General features: G+C 36.6%; 1 protein-coding gene across 1 annotated transcript; it reads right to left on the bottom strand.

Moving 5' to 3' along the window:
- Positions 1–1,282: 1,282 nt before the first annotated feature.
- Positions 1,283–2,047, bottom strand: LOC115885290. The gene has a single exon (XM_030904149.1). The coding sequence runs from the start codon at positions 2,045–2,047 to the stop codon at positions 1,283–1,285; it is 765 nt and encodes a 254-aa protein (XP_030760009.1).
- Positions 2,048–17,951: the final 15,904 nt, after the last annotated feature.

Genomic DNA, 17,951 nt, shown 5'->3' with positions numbered 1-17,951 from the left:
CATTTCTCTCATCTAGTAAATTATAAAAAATAGGTAAACAGTATTTAAATAACAATATACAATCATCCTCCCAATCAATATAAGTTTTCCATTTCCTATCTTGAATTATCCAGCACTTTACTTCTTCTTCAAAAGCATAAGTTATGTTTAAATGCCCATCAATTTCTATAGATTTATCACACCAATCACTATTAACGTTTTTATCAACAAAGTCCAGAAACGTTGAAAAACCTTCATATGACATTTGAATCTTCTTCTTCTTTTTGTTTGTACTTTGGAAAATAATTTGCTTTTCTGCCAGGTTCTCGGAAATGTTTAATGCTACATTAATTATTGGTTCTAATACACTTGATTTATCCATAACGATATGATGAGAGCGATGTGAACAAGACAATGGTTTACAGTAAAATGAGCTAATATTAATCTATGAGCTAATAAGTAAAAATACTGGATATTAATAGATTTAAATTTATTGAGTTAAAAGGTTTATAATATAATCATATAATATATGAACATTATTTACAGTACAAGAACATATTTCTAGTCTATGATAATTACAATTACTGTATGATTGTTCTAATTTCGGCACAGGTCCAGAAGTAAATTCCAAGTTCACTATACAGGGTGGATCAAGATTCATTTCGTTTTACGTGCACAGCAGAAATTCCTTTTTAATAGATCCTTTAACGAAAACCATATCGACACCTTCCAATTCCTCCTGTATTATGTTATACATCGCCTTATAGGGTAAATACCCTGAATTATAAGGGATTCCATGAACATTGTGAAATATATAATTTATCGTCTTCTTATGGTGTATCGGCAGATGGTGGTAACAAATCTTTGGTTTAAACGTATAGGTTTTCATTTCTTTTCCATCGTATATGGATAATTCCTTAACCTCAAATTCGGGGATGGGAAATCCTTGTACGTCTATAACAACGAACTTCATCGTATCAATGTCTTGCAGCAACTGATTAAATTAGCGTTCTAACATGTCCTGATAAAGGTAAATATTCCATGACTCGATCGTATATGATGATACAAAATGCTCGGGTGTTTTCGGGGAAATTTTCCGAACTCTCAAATTCTAGCTTTACATCTATCACATTACTTTTCAGAGCCTCGTTTTGTTTTGAACAATCAATTACAAATAGGGCTCGACTGGCAAAAGCGGTAAAATCTAGCAAAGGTTCGCTATTGATCTTTCCCAAATACGATTTTTGAAAATCCGTATACATGGAATAGGCTTTAGTAAACTGTCTGGTTTTGAAATTTAAATCTAGGGATTCATATGGTAGGCCTCGGAATTTAGATAAAGCTTGACATCTGTAATTTTCAAATTATCGAAATATGTGCCATCAGCTTTATAGTTATCTTTTCGATCTTCTTGGAAGAATACAACAACATATCTCGCTCGTTCAGATGCTGCCTTCACTGTCCATACATCTTTTCTCGCTTGTCGTAGAGCAGGTAGTTCATGAATTTCCCATTTCCTAAATCCAATAAATACCGGTTTGTCCTTGGAAATTGCTTCAAACAATTTTAATTTCACAGAATCGTTCGGGTAGATATGTTTTACTCTTAACTCGATATTCAAAATGGTGATGTCTGCTTTCTTGTTTCCCTCTGAATTAACATAACAATTATCATCTTTTTTGGCACGTACAAGCTTTAATTTCTGCGTTCCCATAATAGCGCTAGTATAATCGGAGAAGACGTTCAATAGGAAATTCAATGGTATTAGGAGACTGAAATTATCCGTTTGTGGTTCATATGATTTCACAGTACCGTTCGGCCAATTCCATCCCGCCACATCAAGGGCAGTACTTTCATTTTGATTGAGACACAAAAGACTTTTAACGGTACTTATAAGCCCTGGATCTCGTACTTTATCGATTACTTTTCCATTCAATTCATACGTTATCGATTCAAATAGAAATGCTCCAACGTTATTTGTCAAGGAACATTTTCCTGTTTTCACAGCTGCCGATACTTCTTCCAGAAATTTGGCTTCAATGTATAATTCGGCCTGGCTAATATCCATAAACACATCCTGTTGATTAATAACAATTTCTATCTCATCGCTGTTCTTAAATGATTTGGTGAATGGGTGATACGTATGCCATTCTTCTCGAGCAATGGATTCATCTACGTTGACCGGTTGGAATATTTGTAGTACGGAGTACTACAAATTTTCTAATACGGAGTCCATATTTACTGATAATATGGTGAAGCTGAAGTATGCTCTTGGATGTGAGCGTCTGCTTCTGTGTACATGTACTAACTGATTGATTGCTCTGTGATCTGGTATTTAAATAGTAAGGTTTAAAAATTAAACCCATTCTTCTTAAGCTCCAAACGTATAACAATATCTTCACCTCTAAAGTTAACCGGTCTTGATTCCTGATCTAATATATCTAATGTAATGTTATCAATAAAATTTCTATTTACTGGAAGATAGATTAGATTCCTGGGTTCGATAATTATACTATAGCCAGGATCTACGCTAGGACTAAACTCGTACAGTGTATGAGATGGATTATTAATGTAATACGATCCAGATATGATATTGCACTCGATACGTATTGTTACCACAGGAAAAATTTCTACAGGTATATCTGATTTGTGCAATTTATTGGCAGCTAAAACTTGCGGTGAAAATCCTAATATTTTTCCAATACTATCTTCAGGTTGAAAATCTATATCGTAGATACACTTTATTTCACACTTTAGTGTATTATTATTAGGGTGTAACTTTATAACGGTTTTACTGTTAGAACTTAGCTCGTTTTGCAAATACTCTTCAATGTCGGTAATCTCGTAAGATCCTGTTGAAATTTCAATTATCTGCTTTATACCGTCTACAGAATAATGAAACTTATTTCGACCTGGTTCGATATTCGGTATTGAATTCCAGGTACTGAGAGATATCAGAGCTAGAGAATAACTGTATCTAGAATCGAGTTCTATTGGAGGATTAATGTCCACGCTTAAACAGCTAGAACGACCTTTCAGTGTGAATGTCTGAGACATGACTGAGTTTGGAATTAAAACACATGTTCTTTTATAACTATTTATTATTATAGAGAAAGGACAATGCAAGATGACCACAATTGTAAGTATTATATGTTTGATACTGGTCGTAATTATAATATATTTTACATTTCTTGAAATATCGAACAATTTCTTTTGGTGGGTTTAAATTTCCAAAACTATCAAAATACACAACTTTATCCCTTGTTTTTCTATATGCTACCCAATGAGTTCCATCTCCTTCAATCTCGTCCAAATTTACAACACCGCACTCGTTCGTTCTAGGTGTTTGTGGTAGAGTATTTCGCATAAATACTCCTCTGAAGTTGACAATTTTTAATTTCTTTACATATTTCTGTATAACTAGGTTAGACAAAGGTCGATTGGGTAGCTTTATTGGTAGTTTTTTGGTGATTGCTTTTGAAGAAATAATCCATATCCTGTCTTGTGTTTGGCAAGGTATAATCCGCTTCCTCTTTTACCCAACGCAATGGCTTCCATGGTTTTATTATGTCGTTGAGATTCCTTTAATTTATCTCTTGCCGCTCGGCTATCTTGAACAGCTTTAGCGACAGAGGCAGCACCTCCGGTAAGAGCTCCCAAAGCACTTAGACCCGCGAAGAGCGGAATAAGAGGTAAAATGCCTCCGACTTTAGGTACTGGTATAACTCTAGGTACTTTAACTTTTGTAACAGACCTGATCGCAACAGACCCGATTGAAACAGACCCGATTGCAACAGACCCGATTGAAACAGACCCGATTGCAACAGATCTGATTGAAACAGACCTGATTGAAACAGACCTGATTGAACGGATCTGATTGAACGGATCTGATTGAAACAGACCTGTTGGGTCTGGTCGGGTTCGAAATGCCTAAGATATTAACAAAAGATGAGCGAGAAGTTCAGAGAAAGATTATAAATGCTGCTAGACATATACGAAAAAAACATCTAGCCTTGAAATCAGAACGTGATGAGGGAGATGAAGCTCTAAATAGAATATTGGGGCCTATAACTATACCCTTAAATAAACTCGCAGACAGAACAATAAAGAACAAGGAAGAGGAAATTGTAAAGATGGAAAAGATAACACCACCATCATCGATAAAGAAACAGTGGAAACCTGAACGCAGTTCTCAAAAGTATGTTGAATTCCAGCCGACTGAAATGATTGCGGAGAAGTCTGGAAACAGTGATAATGATGATGATGATAATGTTTTTATGGAAGTACAATCACTACAAGCATTTAAAGATGCTAACGAAGATCTTAAAAAATCAATTCTAGAACAAACTGAAGTGTACAAGAGCTACTTGGATCAGTATCCAAAAATAGCACATGAATTTATCGACAAGTACTTTATAGATTCCGATGAAATAGATCATACGTATGGTGTTACGGGATTTATATTCTCATAGATTTCTTTTATAATTTTATTTATTTTGGGCTCAATATTGCAATTTTAGAGACATTTCTTGAATTTAATTGATTGTTTTATCAAACCTGGAGCATTCGCCATTTCTTTAAAATCTAAAAACAATTTGGTAAATAATATAATTTCTAGGCTAAAATAGGTTTATTTACCGTTGCCTTACACTTTTTCTTTTAACAACATAAAAAAAGGATCTAATTTCACTGTAAATTTCTCTGTCTCGTACTGCTTTATAGTTCTTCGAAGCTAAATACGTTGCCTTCTATTTCAACAAGTTAAATTTGGTTTATATTATCATATTTTACACAAATTCCTTGGAATGTACCATTATTGTAAAAATGCTATAGCTTTTTCCATGATTATAGTATGAATTTCACTCTATTTTGAATCGAACAAGTGTTGATATCAGTATAGCACATTCAATTGTTGAACATCATAAACTAAAAGCAAATAAAACGTTTAGTAATTATTAATAGATACTTTTAAATAGATTACTTACGATGTGTGGCTGATATTTAGTCTCTTAAAGGCTTGCAAAATCGTAATTTTATTATAATTAGCTTGAGTAATGTTTTGACAGCGATGTGTTTACAGCCGAACAATATTTGAGGTTACTTTGTAATTTCATATTCTGCGGCAACGTAAATATCGAGCATATTAGCATTAGTTACCGAATTAGGGTTTGATTGACAGTTATATATATGACATTTATATATGATGGTGACTTTTTGATTGTTTACATTGTATATTGGTTGCGTAATATTATTTTCTGTAGTACTTTCGATTTCATTCTTCGATTTTCCTTTACTTTCAATACTTTCGATTTATTGATTTTTTATATTTTACGTATTTCATGTTTTGCTCTTAGGGAGTATGTTATTTGGTTTATTGGCAACATTGATTTGCTGTGTTTTTTACTGCCCTTTTTGTCCCGGTGTTCATCCATGATTTCCTTCTTCTAGAACGATCCGTCCTTGTGTGCAGACACGCTTTGGATCAAGCCTTGTGCTGATATAAGTTCCTGCAAGTTCTGTTAAATAATTATTTAGTGAATAGTTTGCCGTTTGCACTATTCAAGTGGAGTTTTTTCTAAGAAATTGGTGGTGGAGAACTCTAAGAAAGAAGTGGAGAATTCTAAGAAAGCCGTTTGATGATACCGAGTAATAGCCGGTGTGTAATATTATTTTATTTTAATAAATCACTAAGTCAGTAGCCCTTTATTCTTGCTGGAAGTAGCAGAACATATTTTGAACATGTTTTGTTCTAAATAGAATAATAAAATATTGTCAGTTTTAACAATATGTCTATATTTAAATTAAAATGATTGTAATATTTCTGTTAAATGTACTATGTTTGTATGAACGGGTTTGCTCTCAATCATAAGACTATTGTTGAAAAAACTTTATTGTTTTTTCTGTGCGGGTGTTCCATAAGAAAAAATATAACTTTGGTATGAATCTTAGTTCTAAAACACCCTGTATATGTCAAAATAATTTTAAATTGTGCACATTGCTTCCCCACATATACCCATAAAATATTTTGTTTCTTCATCTTTCCGTTTTCGTATAATCGTTGAATGAAGGAAATAAGAAGATGCGCAACCGTACGGGCGATTTCGTGGCAGAAAACCTGGCCGAGATGTAGCTGGCCATACCGTTGTCGCCTGTCCAAAAATTATTTTAGTTTAGTTTTGCGCCGCGCGTCGCTCTGCGCTGATTCTGTACCGTACCCCTTACCCCGTACCGTAAACCGCAATTCAGTATTCTTTCCTTAGACAAGGAAAGAGAGGGGACAGGTAACACCGTTAATCTAAGGGTAACACGGCAGCTGAAAGTGAGGCCATTTGTCACCACGTGAAATTCTCTAATGGCGTAGCATCATAAATTAGCTTGCACCAACAGATACAAAATATTTATTAAAACGTAAACTAATATATCGTTCATTTTTGAGTAATGCATATACAATTTTGTATTTTATAGTCTCACCTTTATAATGTTAGAATATCTAAGTCGATAATGCAAAATATATTTAACAGTCACAGTGGACTGATCTTCAAGACAATTATTTATTTATTAACGTCTGTATAATGTATAATTAAATAAAAAATAATGTAAATATATATGTTTTAAACGTGTATGTACAGGGTGGACCATTTTGGTTGTTTCTATAGGGTATCTAGGAAACAGTGACAAATATTCAAATTTTGATACTGCAGTCTCGGGTTCTTTTTTTGAAAAAATTACAATGGCGCAAACGGATCGTGGCTATTTTGATCTGTTTCGAAGCTACAGGGAGATTCTTAAATTTTGTACTTTTTGAAGATGTTCGATAGTTTGTTTATTTCAGTAACCACGGAAAAATGAATTATACATTCTAAAGGCACTTTTCTGTGTAGAATGCAGTGGCGTAGTCAGACTTTTTTCGAAAAAATATTTTTTTGAGAATTAACCATACTTATGTTTTTTTTTTAAATAGAACCCCCTGTATATTTTTAAATTTTCTTATTCAGCTTGGCATGGGCTTCTCGAAAATATATAACACTCTATATTTATTTTTAAACCAAACCAAACCCAGCCATTTTTAAAAGGTTAGAAGATAGTTTAATCAATTTTGGAACTTTTCAAAAACCGCGTCCGAAAAATTATCAGAAGAAAATCAATATGTTAATGTCCTCGGAGCCGAATACATGAATTAGCAATTAAATAAAATCGAACAATACGAAGCAAATAAAAATTAGGTGTGACAGAATCAAAAGAACATATTTTAATATAAACTCAAGAGGTTACTTTAACCGGGCTTCTCAGTTAATATAAAAAAAAATAAAAACACAAAGACTACATTAAATGTTCAAACTACTGCCCATTATTATCTAGACAGAGTTGGTACCGTCTCCGCACGCCGCCGTTAACAGCATTTCAATAGCTCTACTTGATGTTGTTGGATCTAGTGTTACGCCTCCGAGGATATTAATATTTGATTTTATTCATCTTCTTTCTGATAACTTTTCAAACGCGGTTTTTAAAAAGATCCAAAATTGATTAAACTATCTTCTAAGCTTTTAAAAATGGCTGGGTTTGATTGCTCGCGCTCTGGATACCGCTCAAAATATAAATCAGCTGCTATTTGCTTATGTTTGTTAAACTCAATATAACATTCTAACATATTATATTTCTCAAAATTTTCAAATTTACTCATTTTTTTCTTATTTAAAATACACACACACTTCAATCTGTTGAAATGAAATGTCACGCATCCATCAAAGGTATGTCCCATCACCATGACAACCGTTTACTTTGTTTTTTTTTCCACAATAAGGGGCCGTCCTCTGCCGGAAACACTGCGACCTGTGAGGTCTATTGTGTTTGTCCCCTTTCTATATCTGCACCCATTCTCCTATCCCTGTGCCCTGCACTAACTTATGCAGGTCCTTGATAGGATGGGAGCATAGTTCCTCCGGTTCTAGCCTAGCTTTCCCAAATAAAAAGTGTCGCTTGCGATCCAGAGCCTCGCAGTGACATATTATGTGCTCCGCTGTTTCAGGATCTTTAGCGCAAAGTCTGCAGCAAAGACTTCCTTGATACAGATTGAGCTTGTTCAGGTAACACTTGACAGCCATATGTCCTGTCAAGAGGACTGTTGTAATCCGCAATTTATTCCTGCTAAGCATTAGCAGTTCTTTTGCGGTTTTGGAGCTAGGTCCTTGGATAAAAGCCTTGCTGTGCCTGTGCCCGTGTCGGTTTCTCCAGTGGACATTCTGCTTTTTCCTGATCCAGAGTTTTAGTGCACTACGGGCCATACATTTGGGTATTCCCAGTACTGGCTCTGGACCAAGATAAGATGCCGATGATCCTTGCCTAGCTAGCTCATCGGCTTTTTCGTTGCCTTGGATGCCGCTGTGGCCCGGCACCTAGAATAATTTAATTCTGTTCCGTCGAGCCATAGCTTCCAGTTCACCTAGGCATTCCCAGACGAGTCTCGACGATACCTTTGGGCTCATAAGCGCCCCAAGTGCCGCCTGTCTGTTTGAGCATATATTGATGAGCTTATCTGAATAAGCTCTTCTATTGTTTTCTTTCGCACATCGTAGAATGGCGAAGATTTCTGTCTGGAATACGGTTGAGTCTTTACCCAAGGAAAACGATAAACTTACCCTTGGTCTTTCCCGAAATACTCCAGCTCCTGTTCCTTCAGCGGTCTTTGACCCGTCTGTATACCAGGTTAGTCCATCCTGAAGGAATGTTATATCTGTCCACATTCCTCGATCCATTTTGTTCACCTCGAATGGTTTGTGATAGTGATAAAGAGGGGTCATTTGGTCCGATCTTATTTGGAGTAGAGGTCCTCCGATAGGATTTCCCATCTTTGAGTGTCCTGTTTCTGTCCTATTTCCCAGAGACAAGACACTTTGTTGTCGATAGAGTCCCATTCTTGCCTCCGCCTGGATCACTATGTGAAGAGGCGGAAGGTCCAGAAGCGCCTCCATTGATGCAGTGGGCGTTGATTTCATCGCCCCTGTTATCTCAGACAAGCAAGTCTTTGCACCTTGCTGAGGCTGAACATTGTTGTTTGTTGCATTATTTTAGGCCACCATACCAAGGATGCATATGTTACTGAAGGCCTTACCACTCCAGTGTACAGCCAGTGCACCATCTGTGGTCTAAGGCCCCAGATTTTTCCATGAAGGCGTCTGACTACCGCTAGTGTAGTACCCTCCTTGTGACATTTTCCAAATGTCGGTTCCAGGTCAGTTTGGTATCAAGCGTGATTCCTAGATACTTGACCTCCCCCGAGAGAGGAATCTCATCACCGCAGAGTATTAGAGGGCCTAGTCCCTCAAGTATTCTGCGCTTGGTGAAGGGGTTTATTACGGTTTTTGTAGGACTAATAACCTCCCGTGTCACCCATGATTCCACAATCTTCAAGGCCCTTTGCATTCGCTCCCTTACTGTTGTGTTAAACTTACCTCTGACTAACACGACCAAATCGTCTGCATATCCCAGAGTGTTGAAACCAGCCTGTTGAGACTATTAAGCAGTCCGTCCATAACGAGATTCCACAGCAGGGGGAGAGAACTCCCCCTGCGGGCATCCTCCCGCCACCCGGACCGCAACAGTCTCATTTAGGGAGGGTGGTATATGCCACTCGACTTTTGAGCATGCAGTCTATCCACCTGCAGCAGGTCTCCTCTAATCCGAGGTTCCTTGTAGCTCTCGTCAGTGACTGAAATGAGGTGTTATCAAACGCCCCTTCTATGTCGAGGAATGCCCCTAAAAGCACTTCTCTTGTTTCGAACGTCGACTCCACTTTGCTTACTAGCTGATAGAGTGCCGATTCGGTTGATCGTCCTGCTGTATAGGCATGCTGGTCTTGGTGAAATGGTCTTTTTCCCATTATTTCATCCCCTAACATACCTGTCCATTAGTTTCTCAAGAGCCTTTTAGTACGAACGACATAAGACTGATGGGCCTAAAGCCTTTGCCGTAGAATAGTCCAGACGCCCATTCTTGGGTATAAAAGCTACCCTGGTCAGCCTCCAAATTCTCGGTATATATCCTAAGGCCAGACTAGCTCTTAGTAGTGTACAAAGTTTGCTCGTCAGTAGGTCCTGGTCCTTTCTGGAGCATTATTGGACAAATACCGTCCGGTCCCGGTGATTTGTATGGCTCAAATGAGCTTATAGCCCATTTTAACTTTGATTGGTCAATCACCCTTTTTGAAACCTGCCAGTCTTCCCTTGAGGCTCTTCTCGTGAAGTTCTCAAGTCCACTACTCTTCCAGGTTTCTGGGGATTGCTCCAAGGCTATTGATCTGGGAAAGTGTACCCGAAAGAGTTCGGTCAGCGTCTCTTTCCCAGTGGATGTGTATTCTCCTGCACTAGTTACAAGAGAGTTAATTGAGGTCTGAGAGTCCTTAGAGAGTATTTTTTGAAGTCTGGCACATTCTGAGGTACTATCAATGCCCTCGCAGTACCTCCTCCAAGATAATCTCTTTGCTCTCTTCAGTTCCTTGTTATATTCGGTCAAAGAGGTCTTATATTCCCCCCAATCGCCGGATCTTTTTGCCCTATTCCAGTTTTTCCTTACCTGCCTTCTCCTTGCCTCTAGCTGGACGGTCCACCAGGGTGTTGCCCGTTTGTGGCTTCTGACAGTCTGGGGGCAGTTTTCCTCAAAAGAAGATCTGATCGCGTCAGTCAATTGCTCCGCGACCAGTTCCACCTCAGTCGCATTCCTTACCATTGATTTGATACTCGTCAGTTTGCTAGTTAGGTCTGCCCCAAAGGCTTCCCAATTTGCATTCCGAGGATCACGGTAGGTTTCTACGGTCCTTTGTATTCCCGAGATTTCAAACCTTATGTGTTTGTGGTCCGAGCAACTCTCCTCCTCTGACACACTCCAGTTTTTTATGAAATTGCTAACAAAAGTGGTGGCTAATGTTAGATCTATAACTTCCTGCCTTTGTGTGGTCACAAAAGTAGGCCTGTTACCTTTATTCATTACGTCTAAATTATTTGCCATAAAGAATTGCAGCAGAGCTTCGCCTCTAGGGTTTGTGTCTGTGCTTCCCCAGAGAGTGTGGTGCGGATTTGCGTCCGAGCCAATGATCAACTGAGATCCATTTCCTCTGCAGTACCTCACTAGCTCTTCCACAGTCTCTGGTGGTGGTGGATCAGGGTCATCGAAAGGAAGATAAGCCGATCCGATTATAATGTCCTTCGGCCCTTCTCCGTTCGTTTTTATGTGTACCGCTGTCAGATCATTGTTACAGAATTTTAGTAAGGGCAGTACTTTTATGTGTGTTTTAATTAGTATGCAGGTCCTAGGTCTGTCAGAGGTTCTACTGTATATAAGTTCCACCCCGACTCCCTTGAGGTCTTTTATTTGACCCTGGTTTATCCAGGGTTCTTGTATCAAGGCAATGTCACAGGTCTCCATTACCTTACAGAGGACAGCCGTAGCTGCCCTACTGTGGTGCAGGTTCGCCTGGACGACCCTCATTTCGAGACTCAGCGCCCTTCAGTGCCCGGAAGAAGACCCGTCCGAGCTTATAGTAAGCCTAGAACTGGGTCTGCTCAAGGGCACTAAAAGACGCTAAGTCGATGGAGAAGGCGATGGTTTGGCCATTCTTCTCCACCTTCCTGCTTAGTGTAAGCCAGTCTCCCACATTCAGGCTAGGGTTTTGACGCCCAAGCCAGGTACTGACTTCACTTTCCTCGACTGTCTCTGGTATCCAGACGAGGACTTTTGGTCTCTTAGGAAGGTCCTTAGAGTTGACCGTAGTCAAGTCCGCCCCTTCCCAGAGATTGTTTAAGCCGGCTACAGTATGCTGCAGCCATTCTTTGGTGAGGTCGTTGGCACATGAGATCCAAAGAATCCCTCCCACGTACCTAGTTCCCTCAAACTGCGGCGGACTCTGGCTCCCTGAAGGTGTTTCAGTCAATGCCGCCAACAGCCTCGCTTGAATCAGGTCCGCTTGCTCCTGACTCAGTGTTGTCTCGGGATGGCGTCTGGAAATCACCGCCATCCTAAGTTCCCTTGAGGCGTCACTGTAAGAAACACCAGTCTGCACTTCCGTGCTCCTGGGTTTCTTCCTCAGACTGGCCACAGGTGGTGTAGAGGAGTCCGAGTGCGGTCTTTTTTTGCCCGTACTTTCCTCCTTTTTCTTGGCTGGAGTGGAGCAGGTTGACGGTCCGGGTTTGTCCGTTTTCCCTCCTCTCTTTGCCCTATATTTCTTAGCAGGGTTCTCCCTTGTCCAGGTTCCCTCTGCTATTTTTTTAGCTTTCAGGATCCTCTTTTTCTGTGCTCCTGAAATTCTCTTGTTCCGCAGGCCTATGTTTCCAAGTCCTGTGGTTATATTTGACACCTCGGCAGGCTGTTTCTCACGATCCGCAGACGAATCTGCCCTCGTTGTACTTGGCCCAGCGTCGGTGTCTGGTTCTGCTCCAGAGTCTTCCCTTTCGGGTTCTCCGGAACATTTCTTGAGGAGTCACTCATTTCTGAGTCCTCCTCGTTCGTTTTTTTGGTTTTTTTATGTTCTCTGTCCATAAAGTTCCCACGAGTAGGGGTGAAAGAAGGTCAACGCCTGCAGAGCACCCAGTGCAGACGCAAGGCATGTTACTATGGGAGATTGCCCGGTATCCCATAGGCTCCGTTTGAGACACCCGTTTGAGGCACGGGTGCCATTCATCCATCGGCACGGATCGCGTGACACCTTGGATTAGCCTGTGTAATGTGTGTGTGTGTAAGTGTATGTATGTGTAAGTGTGTTAGTGAAGTGTGCTTTGTATTCTTCTTTGTCTGGCCTCTCCTCAAAGACCTGTTCGGCATGGGAGACCCTGCCAGTAGTTACCTACCGCCGACATAGCCCTCTGAGTCATTGAAGCACACAAGCCCCACCGGTCCGTCAAACCGAGAATACATAGGTGGGGGTTTACTTTGTTACTCGGCGCGGCCTACTATCTACTAAGTGGATATTTTAAGAAAAATTTGAAATGTTGAGGTTAATAGTGAAAATAAATATAGAGTGTATTATATTTTCGAGAAGCCCATGCCAAGCTGAATAAGAAAATTTAAAAATATACAGGGGATATTACCCTGATATTTTGATATTTTTGATATATACATATCAGCCGAAAGCATACACTTAAATAAGAATTTTAAGCAAAAAAAATTGCGGAACAACAATTTATTGAAAACTAAATAAATTAACAGTGCATTTTTAGGTTATGGTGAAGTTGTATAAGCGTGTAATTATTGCAAAATATACGATTATATGCAATTTTTTATTAATATTAAGGTCAGAATTAATCATAAAATGTTGAGAAGCATTAATAAGTCATAAATCAAAAATAGAGTTGGTCATATCTTTTGTAATATTTGCCTGATCGATTTAAAAGTAGCCTCTTGTAGAAATAATTAGACGTTTATTTTTTCATTAAATTGTGGATCATACACACTTTTTTTTGTCTTGAAATACTTATTTCGATGTATGCTTTTGAGTGATATAAAGAAAAGTACAAAATTCGGAGGGTGTTATATCTGACAAGCACCAATAACATTTTTTTTCGTTAATTAATTACAAAATATTATGAAATTTTAATCAGTGTTTGTCAGTTGTCAGTTATTGAAGTTATTGTTAATAAAATATTTTGTTTTATTTAGGTTGTGTTTTATTTATTCCTGTGCAATATTAAAACTTTTTTTATTTTTTCATAAGTTAAATTGATAAATATTGGTAAATATGATAATAAATGCAGGAAGTTTTTTGAAGTTTGAAAGTAAGAAATAGTTTTTGTTATAGATTTTTTATATGCGGTGTTTTCGTTAACACACACCCTCGTTTGTTTTGTATTGTAGCGTTTTTTATAAACATTACCACTGCGAACGGCAGCATTTCATCGGAGAGCAGTCGTGGGTAAGGTATTTCACTAGAGAGAAAACTAATCAATAACAATAAACAAAAAAATATAGATATTGGGCGCCAGGCATGTACAGAGAAAGAAAACACCGTTGTATATTACTTAAAACTAATGACTATATTTCATTATGTTCCTTGCTGGTACATGACATTGTAGAATTCTAATAAATATATAGTGGTTATATGTCAAAGAAAGTGGTGTTAAGAGTTGTACTAAATATCTATAAAAGTAATACCATTACAAGACGTAATGTAATGAAACCTAAGATCTAAATCATATTTTAAATATTAAATCGACATGAATGTTCTTAACAATCTAACCACTAAACATAGTCTGTACGATATTACTTAAGATGTACGTTATTGTTTAAGACTGAAAATGTTTTAAATGTTAAATGTAAAACTAGAACTTCTAGAAGCAAGATACGCCTTTTCAAGCTTGCCTCTTTACGTATCTTGCTCTCTAGAATCTTGGTTCAAACAGTAACAGCGTGAGGTGGGCTTGCATCTCTGTACTGTCTGTCGGCGATCCTGTTGGACAAAACAACAAAAGGGGCCAGAATGAGGACACTATGAATCAATACAGCCGTAGCTACTGACTAGGCTTAGATATGGGAGCGAAGCAGCATGGGGCTTACGCTGTATCCGTACTGTGGCAATATGGGGACACTACCCGTACCTTGGAACACTACTAGGACCTTGGATAATGCCCGAGCCTTGGAATCAATACATAGATATGGGACACCTGCCCATACCTTGGACACAGTCCGTCCATAAGATAATGTACGTCCATAAGAAAACGGTAAAGGGGAACACTACCCGTACCTTGGACACAGTCCGTCCATAAGACAATGTACGTCCATAAGATAATGTACGTCCATGAGATAACGGTACAGGGGAACACTACCCGTACATTGGATACTACTAGGACCTTGGATAATGCCCGTACCGTGTAAATAGTCCGTACCTTGGACCCTAAAAATATGAAACTCTTGTTTAAAACCAAACAAGGTCTAATAAACAAAATAAACCTACCTCGAATTACTTTCGAGGGCTCAATAAAAAACAAAGAAACTGTCCTTTCTTCCATGTAACATTCTGAAGGACAAAAGAAAAGGGACGCCAACGTGCCAGCAAAATACAAATACTAGTTAAGTTGAGACATCCAAAACTCTACCCTAAAAATATGCAGTAATAATATCGAATCTAAAAGGATAATATTTCATCTTTACCTGTTGCTTTGAAATAGCAGCTGATTCAGATTATACAGCAAGATTTAAATAATAACCATTTCTAAAAGCCGGGTTAGGTTAGGCTACAGAGCGCTAAAAGCAAAAGTGAGAAGTGTCTATCGGGAGACTTTCATCATTGATACTACGCATGCGCAGGTAGCAGATGTTGCCATATTTCTATAAATACTATTTATATTTATTTTATATTTTTTCTAACCTTGTTTTTTCTAATCTCTTTTTCACTGAAGTTGTGCATAAAGGACAGTTAAATATTTATAAATGTTTAGAAAGCTGCTTTGTATCCTTTCCTACTGATAAAGGTCTTTTAGCGCATCTTCAAAAGCAGCATGGAGTTATGATATCATTCTACTCGATTTTCTCCTATTTCAGGTAAATGTAGCAACAGTATCTTTGGTACAGTATAACAATACAAATTCTATGATTAATTTTATATTTTAAGATTTTTAGATTTATATTGACGAATATCAAAATGCCAATGATGTGATTATATGTAAAATAGAGGAAAGATACTTAATGGAGATTTGTGAAGTAAGGTATTATCATTGTGATCGGATCATAATATTATCATTCATATACATTAAAAACATAAATTCATAATCATTTATTGATATTCTTATTTGATGGTTTTAAATCTATGAATATTATATCTGAATTATCATGTCATTACATCCAAGCGGTTTAATTTTTTATTTATTTGCAGGCAACATATTCATTTTAATTTCTGACTTATGTATTAAATTACTCTAAATTTTGGTAAAATCTAGTAAAGAGGTAACATTAAATAACTACTTACGCAATCCACTTTAATTTATACAGAGTCTTATAGCAGATATCAATGTGACAAAGGTAATAATATTTAAACATTTAACAGTTTATCTGGTGTGGTTATAATTCTTGTATCAATTTTTCTAAAACAGATCAAATTACTGTATTAGAAAAATGTAGGCACATTATTTTTTTATGAAAAAATGGCGATAGAGTTAATAAGCTTTGTTTTATCTTTTACTCTTTAGGAGGTCTATGTTGTAGAATACATTACAATATTTAATATTCTGTATTTTCGTTGTTTTATTCTATGTAATTTTTTGTAAGTTGTCAAAATACCGCCAAGAAAATCTTGACAATATGGCGCAGTCCGTTAAGAAGAAGTTTCTAATTTGAATGTATTAAATTTACATTATGATATGCAAAAAATCAAAATGTTTTAACAAGATACTTTTTATTATATTTTTTGTTTTAATACTACAATATTATTATGCTTTGTGGTGTGGAAAACAAATGTTAAGATATATTAATATTTGCCATTTTGTTTTATTACAAAATATGGTTCATAAATCACAGATATATTAATTAAATATAATATTATATATTTTGTAGACATTTTGGACAATTGGACATGACAAAGAATTAAAAAGCACGGCAATAAAGGTAGAAAAAAAATAAGGCTAGAGAAGCAGCAGTCTAGTGTTGAGAATATCGGAAGCCCCAAAATTAGGTGGATCCTATAATAATGGATATTAAGGACAGAATTTGTCTGTTTATTTTTTTTAAATCATGTATAATTTAAATTTTGAAATAGAATGTACTGTGTCCTAGGCTAGGTTTAGGGGAGTTTCATGTTATTAAATTACTTTTTCTTTTCAAATGTAGTCTTCTATAGTGTTTTATTTTTGTCTAATTCTATTGACAATGAAATTAGAGCTGTCTAAATCTATAATAAGATATGTTGCCATGAAATAAAAACACATCTCTCTCAAAAAAAGTTTTTTTTAACAGGTTTAATATTTTTATTCTATCTTGTGCGTTCCATTCCATGAGCATTTATTTCATAGATTGCATGAAAAAGGTAACTGTTTGTTTATATGTAGGTGAATTTCATCGGTCATCATTTCCAAGCCAACTCTGACTCCGTTTTTTATCACACGTACTTAATTCACAAGAATTTGATGATTAAATACATATATCTTAATAAAGTAATTATAAATATATTTATTCAGATATCATTTTAGACCTACTAATATTAGCTTATAATTTCTTATTTATTATAAAATTATAGTATTTTCATTTTCATCTTTACATTCAAGTATCTATTTCTGTATTTTATTCTCATTCAAACCAATAGATTTATTTTAACAGATTTTATTGTTTTTTTTTTAAATTAATAGGTAGGTAATGGTAATAATAAAATTATATTTAAAATTTCTATTTTAATAATGACAAAGCAAAAAAAATAAAGTTTATAAAAAAAGTAAAACAAAAATAAAACTTTATAAAGAAAATTAGGTGATTAGCAAAAATTAAATTATAATTATATTAAAAAGGGAGATTTTGTGGCGTATAAAAAGGATTTATTTATTATCTAATTTCAAAATAATACACATGCACAATTTGGCAACATCAACAGAAATTTGCTTACTGCGCATGCGTAGAACTCGGATGAAAGTCTCCCGATGGACACTTCTCAAAAGTGAGTCCACAGCACAGAGAGTTGACAGAAGCGATATTGACAGCGCCTCCACAGAGCGATAACAGGGTTGTGTCAAACGATAACAGGGTTGTGGACTAGAGAACGCAAAAATCACGCCAAGCGCGTCAAATAAATTATCCGGCCTGAACGATACGGAATCGGGTGACGATACGCCAGACATCATATAAATCATATATTACATTACAGTATTAACATATAGGTACCCATTTATTATTTTGACTTATAAATTCATTTATGTTTTTTAATATAACGTTTATTGTCTAATTAATATAAGTTTTTACCAGGCTTTTACCTATTTATTTTTTTAATTACATACTTTCGCTCGTGACGC

Source organism: Sitophilus oryzae, unplaced genomic scaffold (genome assembly GCF_002938485.1).
Source record: "Sitophilus oryzae breed Bouriz unplaced genomic scaffold, Soryzae_2.0 scaffold_379_pilon_pilon, whole genome shotgun sequence".
Lineage (NCBI taxonomy): Eukaryota > Metazoa > Arthropoda > Insecta > Coleoptera > Curculionidae > Sitophilus > Sitophilus oryzae.
Note: the sequence above shows the minus strand (reverse complement) of the source record. Positions and strands in the feature narration are given on the sequence as shown.